Below are 24,973 nucleotides of genomic sequence, written 5' to 3'. Positions count from 1 at the left end.
ACGGAATCCTTTTTCCGACAATACATCATGCAAACACCGTTTGGGCTAACCAATTCGTCTCTTACTGGAGAATACAGTAAAATGAAAAATAGATAATTGCATTTCAGTTAGATTCGAACCCCACCGGTGCCCCGACTAGTTTCGACTCATGTCAAGTCGTCATCAGGAGACACTAGATAGGTATACCTATCTTTGGAATGTTCATAAATCCTATTTTGGATTCTACGATTGGTTTGTCCTATGTAAGAACGGGGGCAGTCTGCACAAGGAATTTCATAAACTCCGTGTTGTTCATTTGGAATGTTGTCTTTGACGGATCGGACAAGAGATGAAAGTTTTTGTTGGGGGGTAAATACTGTTTTTATTCCTCGTGGTTTAAGAATTCTGTCGATTTTGTCAGTAACACCTTTGATATAGGGAAGAAAAGCTTTCGTATGATCAGGATCTGACTCTTTGGGTTGTGATTGAGCGGGAGATTGAAGTTTATGGATGCTCCTATCGATGTGATTTTCGCGGTAACCGTTTTGGATGAGGGCTTGTTTTAAAGAAGAGAGTTCAGTAGATCTACTTGCATCATCGGAAAGACGGATTGATCTGGAGACAAGAGTATTAATGACTGAATTAATTTGAGAAGGTGGGTGATGAGAGTTGCCATGCAAGTAGCGGTTGGTATGGGTGGGTTTTCGATAAACAGAGTGATGAAAACCTTGTGATTGGTTCTTCTTAATAAGAACGTCGAGAAACGGTAAGAATGAGTCAGTCTCCATCTCCATCGTGAACTGGATACTGGGATGTATACCATTCAGATGGGTCTGAAAAGACGCTAAAGCATCCCTACCGTGGGGCCAAATGACGAATGTCAACATATCGTAGCCAACATGTGGGTTTGAGCGTAGATGTGGATAGTGCTCGGGTCTCAAAATCTTCCATAAAGATATTAGCAATTACTGGAGAGAGTGGTGAGCCCATTGGGGACCATTTATTTGTCTGTAGAATTGATTTTGGAAGATGAAATAAGTGTTGGACATGCAATGTTTAATGAGAGATAAGTGGTCTTGCTGGATACTGTGTTTCGTTTCCAGAATATTTAGGGTGTCATCTATAGGAATGTTAGTAAAAAGTGAAACGATGTCGAAACTTACTAGAATGTCCGAGGGTGAGATAGGATATTGTTTGAGAAGTTCGATGAAATGAAAAGAATTTTTGACGAAAGATGAGGCATTTTCGGCGAAAGGTTGAAGAGTTTTGGCTAGATATTTTGCCAAAGGTTGGGTCGGACAGTTGTATGCACTGACAATGGGGCGTAGAGGAAGATCGGGTTTATGAATTTTGGGTAGGCCATATATTCGAGGTGTTCTAGAAGACTTTTCACGAGGAATTAAAGTTTGTTTTACGGCAAGAGGAAGAGAAGTTTTATTGATGATGGTTTTTGTTGTTTTTTCCAAATAGGTTGTGGGATTATTAGAAACTGGCTTGTAGTCGGGGGTGTTAATGAGATTTGAGAGCTTATCGATGTAAGAAGAAGTGTTTAGGATGACAGTGGCGTTTCCTTTATCGGCAGGAAGAATGACTAGATCTGGATTTGCTTGAAGTTCTTTCAGGGCTTTTCTCTCAGATTGACTAATGTTTGGAGTAGGGGGCTTTGAGTTCCTAAGAACTCTAGCGACGTCTTGTCTAACTATTTCAGCATCTTCAGAAGGTAAATGAGAGATAGCTTCATCAGTTTGACAGATGATTGTCTCAATTGGGATGTGGCTTGGGGTAACAGAATAATTGAAACCTTTTGCTAAAGCTTGAGTGGCAATAGTAGAAATGGGGGTATCAGAAAAGTTGTGAACCACTGTGGTGGGTTTCAAAGTTCTGGGTTTTGGAAGTTGTTGGGTAATTAGATGAGCTAATTTGCGCTTTTGAGTTTCAGTCTTAGACTCGAAAGTATTTAAGGCTGTTTGTGTGTTTATATGGTCGAAACTGTCCCCGCTACTTACCAACCGCTACTTGCATGGCAACTCTCATCACCCACCTTCTCAAATTAATTCAGTCATTAATACTCTTGTCTCCAGATCAATCCGTCTTTCCGATGATGCAAGTAGATCTACTGAACTCTCTTCTTTAAAACAAGCCCTCATCCAAAACGGTTACCGCGAAAATCACATCGATAGGAGCATCCATAAACTTCAATCTCCCGCTCAATCACAACCCAAAGAGTCAGATCCTGATCATACGAAAGCTTTTCTTCCCTATATCAAAGGTGTTACTGACAAAATCGACAGAATTCTTAAACCACGAGGAATAAAAACAGTATTTACCCCCCAACAAAAACTTTCATCTCTTGTCCGATCCGTCAAAGACAACATTCCAAATGAACAACACGGAGTTTATGAAATTCCTTGTGCAGACTGCCCCCGATCTTACATAGGACAAACCAATCGTAGAATCCAAAATAGGATTTATGAACATTCCATATCTGTTCGCAACTCCGATTCAGTTTCAGCCCTAGGCCAACACCATCTTCATACAGGTCACAAAATTGACTTTGAACACTCCAGAACCATAGCCCCCATCCGCTTCTATAAACAAAGGATTATCCGAGAAGCCATAGAAATCGAAAAACGGCCAAATTGTCTCAATAAAAGAGATGACGGCATCCGTTTACCTTCGACTTGGAGACCCCTCCTAAAGAAAACATCGTCCGCTCCATCTACAAATAAATTCCCGCCGTCAAAAATCTTCGCGCCACTCCAAATAGTCCTCGCGCTAATTCCCACTCCGCCACGTCATCGACAGCCACGTCAGTCACATCAGTCCACGGTATAAATGACCGCCCCAACGTCAGCAACAACAGTATTGCAGTGAGTAGTGAAGTAGTGAGTAGTGAGTGTAGTGTCTGGAGCCTCAGGAGAGTGAGACCCCGGAAGCCCTGAAGATGACGTCAGAGAGGACGTCGAAAGCTCGGCCTAGAAACCAACGACGCGGTTCAACCCGGAAGCCTGGTGAGTTTAATTTTAATATTAATTCTTTTGTTGATATTGATTTTAGCTTTAAGTTTCATTGTATTAACTGCGGAAACCTTTCCGAACATAATTATATATATATATATATATATATATATATATATATATATATATATATATATATATATATATATATATATATATATATATATATATATTTCATTTGTTTGATTTTGTTACGATTGGTCGGTGAACCAACTTTGTATCTTTTGATCACTGAGTGTGTTCAAAGATTGACTTCTTTTTTTTTGTTATATATATATATATATATATATATATATATATATATATATACATATATATACACTGTTATTAGGCGCGTCAACGCCCTTCCGGTAGGGGCCTATGGAGGAGTATCACTGAACCGCAATCTCTTATCCCGTGCCGTACGCTCACCCATAGGCCAATTCAGGCTTATTCCAGACCAACTCGTAGATTCTTAGAATCTGAGACTACTGCGTTAGCCTTTTTATTTTTCTATTCACCGAGCCGGTGCTCGACGCATATCCCCTAGATCAGTGGTTCTCAATATTTTTGAGTCATGTACAACAAAATACTTTTTATTATTTTTGGTACCACCTAACTGAAATACCTACCTTTGAGTCATGTACAACAAAATACTTTTTATTATTTTTGGTACCACCTAACTGAAATACCTACCTATCTAATAGCTAGGTATTGTCCTTTTCATGAGCATTTTTCAGTGCGTAACAAATGATAGGAAAAAAGGGTAAGTCCGTGATAATACACATTTATGACATTTATTCTAACATGACATTTTAGTTAAATCTGACAGTTGTCACATTTTATTTTCAATTTGGAATAAAAACAAATCAAATGTGTTTCTTGCATTTATAAAATGGTATTTTCTTTGATTTGTATAGTCTTATAAATTATACAGATTATATTTGTAATATTATTATCTAATTAAAAAAAATATTTTTTTTATTATGGCGCCATCTATCGACAACTAGAATAAATGTTGTAAATGTCTGTAATCAGAGACGTACGTTTTTTTCCTGTCACATACAATTTAATGCGTTAGAAAGAAATCGAAAAACTGTGACGCACTGAAAGATGATCATGAGAAAAAGAATAATAATCTAATTAACTATAATAGTGGTGCCGATTTTGCCTGTTTTTGCGTTTTGTGTACCACCGCAAATAATGATAAGTACCAACAGTGGTACATGTACCACATATTGAGAACCACTGCCCTAAATTTATCGATCGACCGCCTCGAACGGCTTGGCTATCTGACCGACATTAAAATTAATCACATTAAAAAATTGGGCGAAATACCCAAAACCCCCCAGCTTATTGGGGTTTGAACGTGTTTCTCACATTTTTAAATGTCCTAAATAACTCGGTTAGGTATTTCAAATTATATAACCTATAAAAAACTTTGATTTGATCTATTTTGAAGTCTATAAAATGGTTGGATCATAAACCAGTTTTTGGGGTTTTTGAAGGCTTTGCATTTTACAGAAAAATCTAAAAAATAAGTTACGAATATAGTTTTTAATAAAATTCACAAAATAAAAATGTACACTCAACCTAGGAGTCTATATAAAAAGGCACGATTTATAAAAGGCTCAATTATGTATGTAAATTTTTTGAAATTTTTAAATTGATTGCATCCCACTTAAAAAAAATAAATACGAAAGAATGACGTTTTTGGTGGTAGAGGAAGGGGGAAGGGGCGGAGGGTTAAAATTGAGCTGAGTGTTATTTTTTAATCACAGAACATAAAAAAAAATTGTAAAAAAAATATTTCTGGGAGTGAGAGCATTTTGCATATCTTAACGTACCCTTTCTAATGACTTGTTGTAAATTTTGAATTATTTTTTTAAAAACATCAAAAATAAAAAAACTCTAAAAAAATGTACAAATGTGGTTAAATTAGGTAACATGGAGAAAAAAAGTAGGGATATTAGGAAAGAGAAAAAGACGAAATCTGGCAACGCTGCTTGGCGAACGCTGCTGATCTCTCATCGCCGCAAACTGCTAAAGAGACGAAACGTCGAAGTATATTTTCGTTGAAAAGGTGTCGAAAAAATTTGGAAAAAGTTTTGCCGCGGCGGTTGTCTGTAACGCTTGGGATTTGATAAAACCGATTACAACCGAAATCCGTCGCGAATGCTCCAACCAGTCGAGCCACCGACAAATCGAAAGCGAAACAGAGCAATCGTTCTATATTAAAAAATACGATAAGTTAATAAAAATATCCGATATATTGTAAAAAAACAATATTTCAATATCAAATATATCCATGTTGAGGTACAAGGACACTTACCTTGTAGAAGACTCTAAAATAGAAAATGGTAACAAATATCGTCCACAATTATTCATTTACATACTTACAAAAACTGAATATTGTGGCGTAACTTAAATTGGTAAACGTTAAATTGGTAGGGCAAATTCGCTAAAGCTTATATACTAATTAGATAAAATATGTACACATAAAATTTCTTATAAACTAGAAAATCAAATTTATACAAAATGCAACTCGTCATTTGTAGATTTTTTAGTAATATTTACCTCAGAGCTGAGAGGATTTGAGTACACCATCTCCTCCAAGCTTGAAGTGGCAGCTTCTTAACGTTTCGTTTGGTCCTCTTCAAAAATTGTTTTAGTGATCCAGACGACATATATTCTGTGATGAATATAACCTAGAAATGATAAAATACACTTTTATGCTTTTTATAGATATAAGAGCATTTTAAAATAATAAATAGGATGATAAAATGTATGTTTCCCAAAGTAAAAAGAATAGTGAGAACTAGAATAAGCTATATATAAGTTATAGTTCTTCCATTCTCACTTTTCCCATGCATGAAATTATTTACGAATTAATTTTTATACTAGCTCTTCTTTTTACTCGCAGAAACTAATATCACAAAATTAAGCCGCTTGTCCATAAAAACCACAATAAATTAAACAAGGGTAAGTAAACAATATGGCATGTCGTTCATACCTTGTTTACTATGAATTTTGACGTTTATGATTTTAAGTGACAGTGAAATTAGCGCATTTGTTTGTTATGATTTGAATTTATTGTTTATTTGGTTTTTCAAATTACTTAGCTTTTAGTCTTTATATATGTTATTTTTAATTTTTATTTTCAAACAAATTATTGTTAGAACAACTAACTACTGTCCTCTCTTAATTTGATTACATACTTCTGGTAAGTATCTATTTATTTATTTACGTAAACGTGACAAGTAATATTTATGAGTGTGGCTATAGTTCCGTCGAATGGAAACTTATTTGTTTATTTTCGAGATTACTGTTTAACTTTTTGTTTTTTTTTATTTATTTATTACCGTTCTATATTTATTTATATTTGTAGTAGTAATAGTCCGTATGATGTTCAAGCTGTTTAATGTTGAGTCCATTAATCTTCTCAATAGTGAAAAAAGATTAAACACTTCAATAAAATAACTGTATAAAATACGTCCACGGGATAATAGCCATTTCCTAATTATTCAAACTGACTACGTATCAATGATACTACACATCGACGTACGTTTCACTTTATGTTTTGATTTAAATTGTTTGAAAATTAATCATGACGCATAGACAAAGATAAAATGGAAAAACTTTATATGAAACTAGTAACTATGTATACGTATAGATAATATTCATTTTCAGACAATATAGTGGAGTCACTGAAGGTGTATATGAGCTATTACCTCCGATTTCGTTGAACCTCCATCGATTTGCATGAAAATTGGTGATTGGTTAGAGAATGTTGCAAGGAACAAAGGTGATATGGTGCCAACTTGCGCTTTTACCCTAGGGGTGGATGCCACCCCTTCTCGGGGGTGAAAATTATTTTCTTAAAAATAACACCATACTTCGATAGAGGGACAAATTCTAACCAAAATTTGTTATATAAAGTTATTAAAATAAATCAAAACTTTTTGAGTTATTAAAGATCAAAGATTTTAATTTTTCTCGAGAAAAATGCATGTTTTTAATCGATTTTTGATAAATAACTCAAAAACTACAAGTTTTAACAAAAAAGTTATTATTACCAAAATTGAAGCTAATAAAAAATTAAATAAACTTCTTACTAGAAAAACCTTTTAGTTTAACTAAAAGTGAGTTATAGGTAATTGAATGTATATTTTTTTCGGCGAGTACCCAAATCTAAGTATTCAAGCTTAAATAACGGGAAAATGACGCATTTTATAACATAAACTTATTAAACATTTGTCAAAGTACTTAGAAATATCTATCAACTGAGCCCCCAAACAAGTTGATTGCATTAAAATTTATGCCCCAAAATTTTTCAAAATTTACCTTTTAAAAATTTTTCCAAAAAATGTTATTGTGTTTGTTTAAATACCTCCGTTAATTTTTACGATATCAGGTTCCCCTGAAAACCACTTGAAACTTAATTCCAAGGGCTATTAAACCGCGTTGAATTTAATCTTAAAACCCTTTACTTTTTTAAAAATAAAAGGTTAAATGGCCCCGGTTACATGGTTCTCGCAGCAAAATTTAAACTTTAAACGTTTCCATCTCGGTTATTTTTTACCCTACAAAAATAGTAAAACTGGTAAAACATTCAATACAGAAAAATAACTGATATACAACTAAAATTTAGTTGTATATCATTTTTTACGTATAGAGTATTTTTGAAGTTATTATCAAAAGAAACTGAAAATTAAGATGATTTTAAAAATTCTGATTTTTTTAAATTATACCTTTTTTTAAATATGCATTCTAAACCGGTCAAAATTGATGAAATCATTACTTATGCTAATATAAAGAAATCATAGTAAGGATTACTATGTTTAATTATTACTATAAGTTTTAATTTCTGTGGAAATGGCGTATGTTTTATTTTTCACTTTTTCCTAAGAACTTGAAAAGGGTTCTCTTATTTTCATCATAACTTGCGTAATTTTAATGCTATTAACTTCTTCAGGAGCTGATTTGATAGGTATTCCGAAGTACTTTGACAAGTGTTTAGCAGGTGTATTTTATAAAATGCATAGGTTTTCCGTTATTTAAGATTGAATACTTAGATTTGAATACTCGTCGAAAAAAATATACATTAAATTACCGATAACTCACTTTGAATTAACATTAGTTTAGTTCTTCAAGTAAGGAGTGTATTAAATTTTTTATTATCTTCAATTTTGGTAATTATAACTTTTTTGGAAAAGCTTAGTTTTTGAGTTATACGTGAAAAACAGCTTTAAAACATGCATTTTTTTACGAAAAAATAAAATCTTTGATCTTTAATAACTCAAAAAGTATTGATTTATATTAATAACTTTATATAACAAATTGTGCTTATAATTTGTCCCTTTATCGATTAGTGGTATTATTTTTAACAAAATAATTTTCACACCCGGGAAGGGGTGGCATCCACCCCCAGGGTAAAAGCGCAAGTTGACATCATGTCACCTTTGTTCCTTGGGGTATCCTCTAACTACTCACCAATTTTCATGAAAATCGATGACGGTTCAACGAAATCGGAGGTAAAAACCTTCAGTTACTGCACTAATAATAATTTTAAAAAACAAAATTTTGTTCCATGGCATATATACGTTCTTTGAAATTCGGTCCCTTGTGCAAGACTTTCTTATCAAATAAACCACAGAAAAAAATTGAAAACAGCAAGACTTGGTGGTGGCAAAATTGTAGCATGCTCATTTTTCTCATTGTAGCATGTTAATATTTCTTAAATTTAAAATTTTGGCCAGACCTGTATGGTGCCCAATAAGAATGGCTCTCGGCCATATCTCGGGAACCGTTTATAGTACAGCTTTAGGAAAAAAATATATAACAAAAGTTGTCTTGGGAAAATCCTGGATATTATTTTCATAATTACATAATAAGAAGTACACCGCTAGAGGGCGTAATTGAATATCAAAAATTAAAAAATCAAAATTTTAATAATGAACGGGCATTGGAAATCCGATCATAGTATTGTTCATAAAATTCTGCGCATATTTGATTTCACAAGTTTAAGTGGTGGCGTGAGTGAAAACCTTGTTATGAAAAAATGGCATTAAGTCCGGTTGTGCTAAATCGATTTTTGCAAACTTGGTCTTGTTGAAAACAGCTTTTTTCGATCAATGTAAGGGTTATAATTTTGAAACAACCTAGTAAGTAATACGCCAGCTAGGAAACGTTAATTTTTTCAGAAATCTAGTTTTCTTTGGAAAATATCAAATACAAGCATGCATTTTTAATCGTGTATTACAAAATTAGACCAAACTAGCAACAGAATAGCAAAAGCCGCATGTCGATACATTGTTTCTATCTCGAGATACCTTAAGGAAGGTTTAAATTTTAAACATCACTGTTAGTGTCACTGGTAAACGAATTTAAGAAAATCAAAGTGGAAACAACTAGTGTGGTATGGAAAAAAATTAGAGCGTGGCAATTGCGGAGTGCCGACAGAAGTGAATACTTCTTATAGATTCGATTATATTCGGTTCGATTCACTTCGCTTCCATTCAATTAGATAGAATTTTATGTAATTATATCGTGATTATAATTTAATACCCTCACCCGGCAAAATTAACTGTCTAACTTAAAAATTGGTCATTTTTGATGTCTCTAATTTACTAAACCTGTTGTCGATTAAAGTAATCTCTTAATACGTTATAGCCTTATTCTTTAACAATATCACTGTAATAATATTGTTGCTAAACAGGTAAATTTTCATTGTATACCGGGTGTACCAATCAAACTGTGTTTTCTTCTCAAAGTTCGCATCACCCTATGGAATATTCTAGCATTTATCAAATACTGAAATTAAAACCCAACTGTAGCCTTATGTTTTCTCAACATTATGCTTTTTTATTCATTCGCTTATGTTGGACCATAAAAAAGTTAGGTACTAACCACGGTTATTAGACTTTATTACGGTTGTCTTGTCCGACGGTGGTGGGGAGACTTATATTTTTGACTTTACGTCACAAGAGTTTACATTCCCATATTTTTAAATTATTTTCGATCATTGAATGTGTGTTATTGTGTATATATGTGTATTATTTGTGTTATTATGAAATAATAAGACAAATAGTACACATTTTATCTTATACCGGGTGGCGAATCGTAAAAAGGGCCATAAGAAACTCAATGTAAAGTTCTGAATTGTTGAATTCCTGCTTTCCTAATTATTCTACATCAAAAGTCATGAGAGAATACTTGTAGAGAATTAAAATCTGTATTAAAATCAAAAGTTAAAATTGTTCTACGCTTTAAATGCATTCCAAAATTTTGAAAAATATGATACATTTGCCACAATAGGTATGCGTGTAAAAGTAAGGCCACACGTTACTATTTAACTGACAGTGCTCACACCACTGACTGAATAAAAAAATCTTTATTATTAATCCTTTCTCCGCAACTGAGGGTATCTTATCAACTGTATTGTTTTTAAACAATAGATGATAAAATAAAAATATTGACAGTTCAAAAATGTGAACATTATTGCATTGTGTGTGGCCTAAGTTTGGGCTGAAAACTAAAATGTATTACATTTTTACAAAATTTTGGAATATGTTTAATTACGTAGACCAATTTTAACAGTTATTTCCAATACAGATTTCAATCCTCTTCAAATAGTTTCTAATGTCTTTTGATGTAAAATAATTATTAGGGAAGCTGGAATTCAACAGTTCAGAATTTTACATTGAGTTTATGCAAAACTTTGACGCATGTCAAAATTTTCAATGTGTTTTAATTGTATTCATTTTTTTCGAATCCTGAGAAAACTAATAAATATTTTTGAAAAATTTAAACTCAGAATGAAAGACTACATTATTACCGAGGACTGAAAGTCCCTGAAAACTTCTATAATGTTTATTTTAATAAGTTACAGGGCTGAAAATAAAAGAGAAGTGTGATATTTAATTTCAAATATTTCATTCAATAGAATCTGCTTGTTTATTCTAAGGGGCTTTCCGCCCTCGGTAATAATGTAATCTTGCATCCTGCGTTTAAATTTTTCTAAAATACTTGGTTTTCTCAGGATTCGAAAAAAATCATATTACGATTCAAATGACAGTAAACTCTCGTGACGTAATCTCACCCTTAATGTTCATTGGTTAGTCGATTTAGGCAACCGTAGTAATGTCTAAGAACCGTGGGTACTAACAACTACCCATGTTTTTCATCAATACAGGGTGTGCGACAAACTTTGAGGGGTAATTCTGCATGAAAAAGAAATGATAGTTTGCTTTATAAATGTATGTCCGCAAATCCTTCGTTTCCGATATAGGGGGTATTTAAATTTGTTATTTCTTACAGACTGACGATTTATTTATTGCTTTAAAACCGGTCGAGATAAATATGCAAATGAAATTTGGTGGGTTTTAAGACGTAGTTACCAAACGCACAATTTTTGACATACAATTAAGAACTTAATATTCACCATTAGTGCGCATACGGGTAATATAACCCGTAAAGCCGATAAGGCAAACTGTCATTATTTTTTCATACAGAATTACCCATTACTTAAAGTTTCGCATACTTATTTAAAAACACCCTGTATTGATGAAAAACATGGATAGTTGTTAAAGTACTTAAGCTTGTATGGTCCAACATAAGCGAATGAATCAAAAAGCAGAACGTAGAGAAAACATGAGGCTACAGTTGGGTTTTAACTTTAGTATTTTATAAATGCCAAAATATTCCACAGGGTGATGCGAACTTTGAAAAAGAACACAGTTTGATTGGTACACCCGGTATACAACGAAAATTTCTCTGTTTAGCAACAATATTACTACAGCGATATTGTTAAAGAAAAAGGATATAACATATTAAAAAATCACTTAAATTGGACAACAGATTTAGGAAATTCGAGACATCAAAATGACCCATTTTTAAGGTGGGTGGTTAATTTTACCGGTGACTGTACTAAATTATAAGCATAATATAATTAATTAAAATTACATCTAATCGAATGGAATCGAATTGAAACAAACCGAATATAATCGAATCTATAAGAAGTATTCACTTCTGTCGGCACTCCGCAACTGCCACGCTCTAATTTTTTCCATAGCACACTAGTTGTTTCCACTTTGATTTTCTTAACTTCGTTTACAAGTGACACTAAGGGCCGGTTGTTCCAACGCTAATCAAAAATGATTATTATCAAATATTTAATTACTGTCACAACTGTCAATGTCAACTTTGATTGGGTTGCTGAAAACATATATATATATATATATATATATATATATATATATATATATATATATATATATATATATAGGGAGTGGTTAGCGCGAGTTAATAGATATCGGTATTAATATATAGATTTAGCTATATCATACTGATGACGACTAATAAGTCAGAAACACGTGTCTATGGTTGCATTCCATCTTGTGCATAATTTGTTTTTTATATATATATATATATATATATATATATATATATATATATATATATATATATATATATACATCTCTAGTACAAAGCCAGGCCAATCGGTCCTACTTATCATCCCAGGCCACCACTTTCTAATATATATATATAGACAGTAAATTGTGGTGTATAAATATTCAAATGAGGTATGCTGCACATGGAAATCACAATATACAATTAATTTTTTCATTTATAAAATTTTTGTATATCAACCTAAAAATAGAGCACCATCCCAGTCCAATTGACTTTCCTGACAATGTCAGACCAGGATATACACAATGTTGTATCGAATGGTATAAACTCAGGCCACTGCTGTGTTGCCAAACGTATTTAATCGATTTCGTATAACCTCGTGAAATTTCGTGAATTTTCGTTAAACGTGTGTGTTGATTACTGTGTTAATAGAAATAAGAAAAAGATAAGTATGAATGTTCATAAGATAATTTATAGATTTTGGTATGTACAAACGCGAGATTAATAATAAGTATTTAGTTTCTAGTTGTTGTTTTCCTTAACTGTGAAATTAAAATAAAGTTTAATATCTAATATTAATGTATTATCTAATATTAATGCTTTATTTTAGAAAAATATACTTTTTACGTTCTTTCTAAATCAATAACCTTAAATAATAAAAAAAAAATGTGTGTGTACTTTGTACGCACGTAAGAAGTTATACTTCTATTATATAATTTCAACGAAATAAATATACTTAACAGTTACAATACAAAAAATTAACAATAATTACCAAAAATTAACCAAAACTTAACAGTACCAAATATTAAAAAAAAAAAGAAAAAAGTATGAATCGTCCGGGATTTGAACCCGCAATCTCGCGATTTCTCGATCTCTGGTCCAATGCTTTACCAACCAGCCCATCAAGGCGCATGTTACTGACGTTTCAGATATACATAATTACACATCACGGTGACAAGTGAAATATAAAAATAGATGTTGTATTATTTTACGCCCAAGACAAATCCAAAGACACAAAATTATAATAAATAATACATTTACTAAAAAACACCGATATATTATTTTAATGGCTTATTTGCGCTGGTACATAATTGGAAAGATTAGCAACTAAACGTCATACTGTCTGTGTGCGCATGCGCGCAGATTTATGAAAAATTTTACTCTCAATCGCGCCTAAAGAAGTATAACTTCAAAAATAAGTATGTAAAATTAAATTTTGTCTTGTCAGTTATGTTGAGAATTTGTGCATGTATTTGTTTTGGACCGAGCGGAAATCAATATATATTAACAAATAAAATACACAAAAATCAGTAACGAATTACAGTGAACTTTCCCTTGAACGCACAGGAGTCGTTCCGCATAAAGTGTCCGTTTAAAAGGAGGTGTCTGTTGAAGAGAAAATATCATGTTATCATAAAATTTTTAAAAATAACTGTATGTAGGTATGTCTGTATAGATAAATAGAAATATTAATTTAACATTACATAACACAGGTTGTGGATGAGACGCAGTATTGTCTAGGAACAAATGAACTTTTAGATTTAGCCAGTTTGTCATGGTTTTCCTAGTCATCCACGACTTATAATTATTGTTGTAGGTACCATTCGATAGGTAATTGTTCTGCGTGTGAACTCTTGGACCACCGAGGGTTTTTAGTTTTCTCGGTTACCTGTGGCCTTTCTTTGTCTCCCATCATATTGGTGCAAAATATAATTGTGATCCTATCTTTAGAAGCCATATCCGCAGGGCACCTTTCTCCTTTCAGGGTATAAGTTTTCTTGGGTAATGTTCTATGTTCTGTATGCTTAATTAATGTACTTTCATTAAAGTGAGCAATTTTTGCTTCCAGTTAGAAACCACTGATAAATCCAGATTTGAAGGAAATATTGTGTTTCTAACATTTGTCGAGTCATCCACCAGAAGCTTTCATATCAACACTTGGTTCCCTTGCAACTTATAATGGCTTTTCTTGAATTATTTTATCAGAAACAGGAATATTTTGAGACTGCACTTTACAAAACCAATCGAAAATAATTATGTCTAAATGCAGCATCCCCTTTTTTCAAAAATTTTCTTTTCGCTTCCAGATTTCCACTTTTATGTTTCAAAATTTCACTGGCTTGAGGTTTTCCTATTCCAAATATTTCTGCTAACGGTCTAACACATAACTTATGCGTCTCCTCATAATTAACCACATCGACTTTTTCTTTCAAACATAAAAACTTCCTTTTGGTGGAAGCCTTTATAATTCACATTGCAAAACGTTCAAAACTAAAATAATTATTATCACTTGTAAAAGTTAATCCGAAAATAATTTTCTTATGAAAACAGTCATAACAAGCTGAAAATGTACGAAAACTTTGTTTATTTATGTATTTAAATTCATAATATGGAAAATTTCTATTATGAAAAGTTGTTTAGTATTAAAAGATATGTTTTAATATACAATTATATCCTAATTTAAATATTGTGAACTATAAAGGTATTTACTCTACTCTCGAATGAAATTCATATTGTTTGACATACCTCGAATAAAATTGATAAAATTTGATATATGATGATTGCATCTTAGATTTTAGGCCATGAAGGTATTTTTATGAAGACTAACTTTTCTTCGTAAAATTAATAATAAAAGCTTTTTATAAAACCACCTTTATATAATAACATTTTTCAATATTGTGAAAAATAAAGGTACTTTAATATTGACCGAACTTCATATTTTGGACATATCTCGTATAATATAGATTTAATATACATAAATATATTGTTCGTCCGCTATAACTTTTCTCATGCGCCACGATTCATTTTCAAACAAATTAAGTCAAAACATAAAGTGAAACGTACGCCGCTGTGTGTAGTATATAGTATACAGCATACAAAATGTATATACACATCGAAGTTCGTTTCACTTTATGTTTTGACTTAATTTGTTTGAAAATGAATTGTGACGTCATGGGAAAAGTTATAGCAGACGAACTATAATATACTACGTAATAGTATAATATGTATTATAATTATATCATTGAGTATTAGACAGCTCAAATAAAACAAGCGTCTCGGGCAGGCTGTGAATATTACACTACAGGCGTTTATAATAGCCGATGTTGAATATTTATTTATATAAATATTTGCCAGAAAATTAATATTTAAACTATTTTATTGAAAAAATAAATAAACAAAGTTTTTGTTGAAAATAGTGAATGTAATTTAACATTACATTAACATACATAAATAAAATTTATTTATTTGACATTTCAATTTTATGTTGACGTTTAGTTGCGTCAAACGAAAACAAGTTGAGTTGACGTTTCTATGTCGGAAGAATATGAATATTTAAAGAAGGCTTGTGACGTCACAATGACGATTTTGAGGTCGGATATCTCGAAGATGGTTAGAGATAGCGAAATGCCGTTTTCAGATTTGGATTCAGAAGACAAAACTACATAGGAATCCATTGCTAGGTGGCCTCTAAATATTGCAGGAGCGGCAACGCAATAACACACAGACTTTGCGAATTTATAAACGAAAAGTTTTCGTTGAAAATATAACGACGTCTATTTAATACGCTTAATCAGACATTTCGGTTAAAATTCTTACTCCAGTCAAATCACAATTTAATAAGTTCCTGGTAATACCGCATTTCTTTCATCCACCAACACACATTAAATTTTTATTGCTTAGAGTGCTAATAACGTGAACAGTTATTAGTATATCAAATATCACGTCGTGGACATCTATATTGATTTTAAAGATTAAATTGTAGTTTAAAATATTTGGAAGAAATGTTTTAATTTTTTTCATTTACTGTCTACATTTAAAATACACCCTCATTTACTGTCCACATCCGTCTTTGCACCGTAGTGATGTAATAATGTATAATGCGTTTAGTTCCCGGTAAAACATTGCGAATTGCGAACTCGCGCGGGAAGAACAGAATAACAATGTTGCCAATTTTACTTGGCCCGGATTTGTCAATTGAAATACCTATACAAATTCGTTAAAATCAGCGCCCCAAGCGGTCATTTCAAACATTACAAAATGACTATTGATACATATACAGGCCACAGTAAAATTTGAAATAACTATACTCAGACAGGTTAGATCAACCTTGCTGTGCATTAGTCAGATCCAGTAACGCGGCATATTTAAACCGACCGAATTTGGTGGACTGATCTTTACTAACAAGCCAATTATAGACCAAAACAATTACAGGCCACTTTTATGGCCTGGAATTGCGGCACTGGCCTGAGTTTGTGCATTCAGTTTACTATTTCTGGCCTGGCTTTGTACTAAAGATGTATCTATATATATATATATATATATATATATATATATATATATATATATATATATATATATATAGATTATAGTTTTGTTTTGGGGTTGCAGTCATTTATTTTTTAGGGGCAGGATAAGTAAAACTCTGTGTTATTACCTAGCTTTCGCAAAATATATTTGCTTCTTCAGGGTAAGCTGAAATGAGTATATTATAAATACAATGAAATTAAGTTAAAATACATTGTATAAAAAATAACAAAAAAGACTTACAACTTGAGGTTATTCCTAAACATTTTCACAAAACATAGTATATATATAATTCTTATTCTAATGTTATCCAAATAGCAATGTTTTAATTTTCAAAAATTCGATTTAATAATTTAGTTTTTAATTTTGATTAATGCCAGAAAGACACTCGAATAATGTCAAAAAGACACAAAAATCTGTTTATTTTATTTTAAGTTGAAAAGTTAGTATTTTTATAAATATAAAAAAAATATAAAAAATATAAAAGAAGAAATAGATAATAGCATCCCATATCTCGACATGAGAATCAAACGAAATCCGCAAAATGTATTAAGTACCGAATGGTATAGAAAACCTATAGATAGTAACAAATTTATCAACTACCATTCACAGCATCCACCTCATATGAAAATAAATTTAATATTGGGTCTAAAAAACAGAATCAACAGATTATCTCACACTAGCAACATCAATAAAGGATTAATGGAACTCAAAGAAATTTTATTGGAGAATTCTTACCCAATTAAACTAATAAACAAATTTTTATTTAACAACCCTAATAATAGAATAATTGATATGAATAAAACAACAGAACCTAATCACCAAATTTCACAATCCCAATTTACTTACACATCACTACCATACATACCAATATTAACACCCAAATTAACTAAAGTATTTGCTAACTACCCACAAATTAAAGTTGCAACTAAAAATATAAAATCATTAGCAACATTATATACAAAAACTAAAACACCTATTGGTATCATGGAAAACTCAAATGTAGTATACAAGATACCATGCCAAAATTGTGATAAATCATACATCGGACACACATCCAGGAATTTAATAGGTAGACTAACATCACATAAAAGCGATCTCAGAAACAACAAAAATACATGTGCATTAGTGGATCATGCCATAAGTAAAAATCATTCTTTCAATTTCAATGAAACAACGGTATTAAAACATGAAAACCAACTAAATAAAAGGGAATTCCTAGAAATGGTATGCATAAATAAATATCAATGTGTGAATAAAAGAACTGATATAAATAAACTAAGCAACATCTATAATTATATTTTATCTTATGATAAATGATGTTTTAAATCAAGAACATTAAATTCCTCGACTAAATTTTATAAATTTAATCTTCAAATTTGGCAACACTTTAATTTATTAACAAAACCATAATTGGCAAACTAAATATATGTTATATCCTCTATAATTTAAAATATATAATAGTTTTTAATTACTCACTAAATAATCTAATACTAACTTTTCAACTTAAAATAAAATAAACTACTAATGCATATAAATATCTAGTTATATCCTCTATAATTTAAAATATGTAGTAGTTTTTGATATTTTGATTACTAATTATATAATCTAATACTAACTTTTCAACTTAAAATAAAATAAACAGATTTTTGTGTCTTTTTGACATTATTCGAGTGTCTTTCTGGCATTAATCAAAATTAAAAACTAAATTATTAAATCGAATTTTTGAAAATTAAAACATTGCTATTTGGATAACATTAGAATAAGAATTATATATATACTATGTTTTGTGAAAATGTTTAGGAATAACCTCAAGTTGTAAGTCTTTTTTGTTATTTTTTATACAATGTATTTTAACTTAATTTCATTGTATTTATAATATACTCATTTCAGCTTACCCTGAAGAAGCAAATATATTTTGCGAAAGCTAGGTAATAACACAGAGTTTTACTTATCCTGCCCCTAAAAAATAAATGACTGCAACCCCAAAACAAAACTATAATCTACATAGTATCAGTCAATATTACCTAATTACTTTATATATATATATATATATATATATATATATATATATATATATATATATATATTTATATTTAAAAACATAAGATGTAGATCTTTGAAACACACTCAGTGATCAAAAATCCAAGGCTAATGGTTTAACGACCACTCGATATATATATATATATATATATATATATATATATAATATATATAAAATTTTTATTATATATATATATATATATATATATATATATATATATATATATATATATATATATATATATATATATATATATATATATATATATATATATATATGAAAGGAAACGGCGATTGCATTTTATTTCACTTCGACCACCACCGATATTCTACACGACGTGTTTCGAGCTCATGTCAAGCTCTCGTCAGGAACATCTAGGTGGATGGTCGAGGTGCAAGAAAATGCTTTTGGCCTTTCTGGTAATAATAAAATAACCAGACTTCAGTACACTTGGTACGACATCTATATGAATTAAACGAAAAGATTTCTCTGATATACAGAAGAAATCTTTTCCGTAGCGGACGCGAAAATGTAAATTTCAAAGTCTTCATAAAAGACGATGAACGACAAAAGACACCTCTTTGTGTCACAGATTTGTCTACAAAGCCACGTTATTCGCTACACATTCTTCAATAACGGAGAAAAACCGTGATATGAAAGGAAACGGCGATTGCATTTTATTTCACTTCGACCACCACCGATATTCTACACGACGTGTTTCGAGCTCATGTCAAGCTCTCGTCAGGAACATCTAGGTGGATGGTCGAGGTGCAAGAAATTGCTTTTGGCCTTTCTTCTGTATATCAGAGAAATCTTTTCGTTTAATTCATATAGATGTCGTACCAAGTGTACTGAAGTCTGGTTATTTTATTATTACCAGAAAGGCCAAAAGCATTTTCTTGCACCTCGACCATCCACCTAAATGTTCCTGACGAGAGCTTGACATGAGCTCGAAACACGTCGTGTAGAATATCGGTGGTGGTCGAAGTGAAATAAAATGCAATCGCCGTTTCCTTTCATATCACGGTTTTTCTCCGTTATTGAAGAATGTGTAGCGAATAACGTGGCTTTGTAGACAAATCTGTGACACAAAGAGGTGTCTTTTGTCGTTCATCGTCTTTTATGAAGACTTTGAAATTTACATTTTCGCGTCCGCTACGGAAAAGATTTCTTCTGTATATCAGAGAAATCTTTTCGTTTAATTCATATAGATGTCGTACCAAGTGTACTGAAAAGTCTGGTTATTTTATTATTACCAGAAAGGCCAAAAGCATTTTCTTGCACCTCGACCATCCACCTAGATGTTCCTGACGAGAGCTTGACATGAGCTCGAAACACGTCGTGTAGAATATCGGTGGTGGCCGAAGTGAAATAAAATGCAATCGCCGTTTCCTTTCATATCACGGTTTTTCTCCGTTATTGAAGAATGTGTAGCGAATAACGTGGCTTTGTAGACAAATCTGTGACACAAAGAGGTGTCTTTTGTCGTTCATCGTCTTTTATGAAGACTTTGAAATTTACATTTTCGCGTCCGCTACGGAAAAGATTTCTTCTGTATATCAGAGAAATCTTTTCGTTTAATTCATATAGATGTCGTACCAAGTGTACTGAAGTCTGGTTATTTTATTATTACCAGAAAGGCCAAAATCATTTTCTTGCACCTCGACCATCCACCTAGATGTTCCTGACGAGAGCTTGACATGAGCTCGAAACACGTCGTGTAGAATATCGGTGGTGGTCGAAGTGAAATAAAATGCAATCGCCGTTTCCTTTCATATCACGGTTTTTCTCCGTTATTGAAGAATGTGTAGCGAATAACGTGGCTTTGTAGACAAATCTGTGACACAAAGAGGTGTCTTTTGTCGTTCATCGTCTTTTATGAAGACTTTGAAATTTACATTTTCGCGTCCGCTACGGAAAAGATTTCTTCTGTATATCAGAGAAATCTTTTCGTTTAATTCATATAGATGTCGTACTAAGTGTACTGAAGTCTGGTTATTTTATTATTACCAGAAAGGCCAAAAGCATTTTCTTGCACCTCGACCATCCACCTAGATGTTCCTGACGAGAGCTTGACATGAGCTCGAAACACGTCGTGTAGAATATCGGTGGTGGTCGAAGTGAAATAAAATGCAATCGCCGTTTCCTTTCATATCACGGTTTTTCTCCGTTATTGAAGAATGTGTAGCGAATAACGTGGCTTTGTAGACAAATCTGTGACACAAAGAGGTGTCTTTTGTCGTTCATCGTCTTTTATGAAGACTTTGAAATTTACATTTTCGCGTCCGCTACGGAAAAGATTTCTTCTGTATATCAGAGAAATCTTTTCGTTTAATTCATATAGATGTCGTACCAAGTGTACTGAAGTCTGGTTATTTTATTATTACCAGAAAGGCCAAAAGCATTTTCTTGCACCTCGACCATCCACCTAGATGTTCCTGACGAGAGCTTGACATGAGCTCGAAACACGTCGTGTAGAATATCGGTGGTGGTCGAAGTGAAATAAAATGCAATCGCCGTTTCCTTTCATATCACGGTTTTTCTCCGTTATTGAAGAATGTGTAGCGAATAACGTGGCTTTGTAGACAAATCTGTGACACAAAGAGGTGTCTTTTGTCGTTCATCGTCTTTTATGAAGACTTTGAAATTTACATTTTCGCGTCCGCTACGGAAAAGATTTCTTCTGTATATCAGAGAAATCTTTTCGTTTAATTCATATAGATGTCGTACCAAGTGTACTGAAGTCTGGTTATTTTATTATTACCAGAAAGGCCAAAAGCATTTTCTTGCACCTCGACCATCCACCTAGATGTTCCTGACGAGAGCTTGACATGAACTCGAAACACGTCGTGTAGAATATCGGTGGTGGTCGAAGTGAAATAAAATGCAATCGCCGTTTCCTTTCATATCACGGTTTTTCTCCGTTATTGAAGAATGTGTAGCGAATAACGTGGCTTTGTAGACAAATCTGTGACACAAAGAGGTGTCTTTTGTCGTTCATCGTCTTTTATGAAGACTTTGAAATTTACATTTTCGCGTCCGCTACGGAAAAGATTTCTTCTGTATATCAGAGAAATCTTTTCGTTTAATTCATATAGATGTCGTACCAAGTGTACTGAAGTCTGGTTATTTTATTATTACCAGAAAGGCCAAAAGCATTTTCTTGCACCTCGACCATCCACCTAGATGTTCCTGACGAGAGCTTGACATGAGCTCGAAACACGTCGTGTAGAATATCGGTGGTGGTCGAAGTGAAATAAAATGCAATCGCCGTTTCCTTTCATATCACGGGTTTTCTCCGTTATTGAAGAATGTGTAGCGAATAACGTGGCTTTGTAGACAAATCTGTGACACAAAGAGGTGTCTTTTGTCGTTCATCGTCTTTTATGAAGACTTTGAAATTTACATTTTCGCGTCCGCTACGGAAAAGATTTCTTCTGTATAACAGAGAAATCTTTTCGTTTATTTCATATATATATATATATATATATATATATATATATATATATATATATATATATATATGAATATGTGTCTAAAGATATTCAACCTCTTGTCTTTACCGACGAGCCCAGAGAGGTTGAAGAGGGCGAAACACATTTCTAAGAACTGGTGTTTGGATCTTTGATTCTATTCGAAAAATTTTTCCCAGCCCGAAATGGTGGATGTGTGAATTGTTCGTAAGGGGATTTTTCCACATTCTCTATTTCATCTATTTGATCCCAAAATTGTTGTACAAATCGATGGTGAACGAAAAAATTGCGAGGTTTTGCCCTTTTTTCAGTTTCATTTCCTCGACTATACATATATATATATATATATATATATATATATATATATATATATATATATATCAAAGGTAAAGTTAAAGTTCATTGGGTGTGCAGCTGGAAATGAAAGCCAAAGTGTACTCTTTTCAACGAGCTAGCTCTTTTCATCCTTCAGTCATATATATATATATATATATATATATATATATATATATATATATATATATATATATATATATATGTCTTCATATCAAGGCGAGATCCGTTTGTATCATAAGCTATACAAGATGAGATCCGTTTTGCAAGGCGAGATCCGATTTTGGATCTCACCTTGTATTCACGTGTATATAGTGACATCTCGATGTAACAATGGTTAGGGTACAAGGAAATCGATTTTTGTCTGGACCTCATTTTGCACCCCTTTTGGTGAATTTTATATTGCAGTGGTTCCACTAAATCCGCTGTAGAGGGCAGCGCGCGCGATCCGTTGTGTATATGGTAAATATATATTTTGCAGACAACCCGAGATCCGGTAAATTTGGAAACATCGCAAATGAATTTCACGGTCAGCTCTCTCACTCGGCTTATGTCTAGCTTGAATAAGAATGTTTACATTATTTAAGGGCTCTGTCCAGAAAGGCGATTGTCAAATATCTCGAGAACTAGACAGCATGTCGAAAAAATTTTGGAATGCTTTTTGAATGGTTTTTCAAAATCTATATACTTATGGAATAGCAGGGTTCTTATTCTGCCTGCGAAAGCGGTGGGTGTAGCAACTTTGAATTTTCAACTGAAACACTTTATTTTTAATTAAATAGTTGAAATTTAGAATTAAAAATACACAACTTTTGTTTGAATCGATAATAGCTTCTTTAATCCAGTCGGAAGAGCTTCAAAATCGTCGTTTTGATGACATTTTTAGGGTTTAGGGGTACCTCAGGTAGTTAGCTTAAAACGTAAGAAATAAATTTGAATAGTTAATGTTTATTGATAAACAAAGCTCCAATTCTATTTTACTTCAACTCATTTTAAGGCTATTTCAATAAACTAATCGGTTCTTTTTTCAGTTTTTTGGTAAAACATTGTAACTTATAGACGAAAATTCTTAAAATCGGCTATTTTTCATTTAAATTGTCAATAAATAATTAAATTGAGAAAAATTGGTCAGATTTACATAAATTTTGTTATTCCGTCCATATAGAAACTAAAACAATTGTTACGTAGTTACACTGAGTGTCATAAAAACCGTGTATTTTTACTCATTTCTTTGAGCTATTTCACGTAATATCGAGATATAAGTAGTATTTTTTACATAAGTTATATTAACGTTAAACTGACTTAATTTATAGTTTTATAAGCAACAATTAAGTATAGCGAAATTTATAAAACCTTGTTTAAATTGTTTTACATGCTCTATAATGCGGTTATCTTAAATTTTGTTTTGAATGTTTTTATTCTTACTGGTAGACAAAAAATGGCAAAATGTGCATTTTTGACATCAAATTGTTGATAACCAACATAGTTACTACTCAAAATATTAAAAAAACTAACCGTCGGTATAACAGGTTGCCTGGAAACCAGATGCAGAACAGTACCATAAATGTTTTAGACCTTTTAGCACTTTCTTTAAGTGAAATTTAAAATCATTTACCACCCATGTACACTCATTACGGAATCTGTTACAAGAATTTCAGCGATTTCAGCCATTTTTTCAAAATTTATTTGGATTTTCTCTAGTAATCCTTCCAAAACACAATACATAAATGGTTAATACCTTTTACACCAACTTCAAGGAGGGTAATTTATACAGGTACATACCTGGAATTATTATATGGACCGTTCACTCTTGTTAGAGTATAGTTCGCTCAAATATGAGCTCTTTTAATCCATTTCACGCGGTAAATTCTCTACTATTTTCTTCCACTCTCTCCGGTCCTGAATCTTTTCTCTCCAGTTTGCAATTTCCATCTTTGATATATCGTCTAGCAGTTGATCTTCCCATCTAATTTTTGGTCTTCCTCTTGGTCTATTTTTTACTGGTTTCCAGTTCATTATCTTCCTGATCAGTTCTTCTACCCCTCTTCTTTGTGTGTGCCCAAACCATCTGAGGCTTTGTGCTTTAATGAATTTTACTATATCTTCTCCTTTATTAATATTTATTATTTCATGGTTCATCAGCTTTCAATATTCCCCTGTTTCTGTCTTTACTGGGCCATGTATCCTTATAATTTTTCTCTCAATTATTTTTAACTTTTCTTCGTCTTTTTTCGTAAGGCACATTACTTCTGCTCCATAGGCTATCACTGATCTGATTGCTGCTGTGTATATTTTTGATTTTGTTTTTTTTGCTCAGGTTTTTGTCCTTGAGTAGTTGGTGATATTTCCAATATACTCTATTACCTGCTTTAATTCTGTCGTTTATCTCTATACTCCTTCCGTTTTTGCCGTCCACCATCACCCCCAGGTAT

The 24,973-nt window shown here is 32.2% G+C and overlaps 1 protein-coding gene across 1 annotated transcript in view; it reads right to left on the bottom strand.

Moving 5' to 3' along the window:
• LOC126880251 (nuclear receptor-binding protein homolog) overlaps window positions 1-24,973 on the bottom strand; it is an 842,193-nt gene that overhangs the window by 758,956 nt on the left and 58,264 nt on the right. The window contains exon 2 of the mRNA XM_050644017.1: window positions 5,553-5,683. Coding sequence (XP_050499974.1) covers window positions 5,553-5,683 — 131 coding nt within the window. The remainder of the gene's footprint in view (window positions 1-5,552; window positions 5,684-24,973) is intronic.

The sequence above is a fragment of the Diabrotica virgifera genome, chromosome 2, assembly GCF_917563875.1.
Source record: "Diabrotica virgifera virgifera chromosome 2, PGI_DIABVI_V3a".
NCBI classification, from domain to species: domain Eukaryota; kingdom Metazoa; phylum Arthropoda; class Insecta; order Coleoptera; family Chrysomelidae; genus Diabrotica; species Diabrotica virgifera.
Note: the sequence above shows the minus strand (reverse complement) of the source record. Positions and strands in the feature narration are given on the sequence as shown.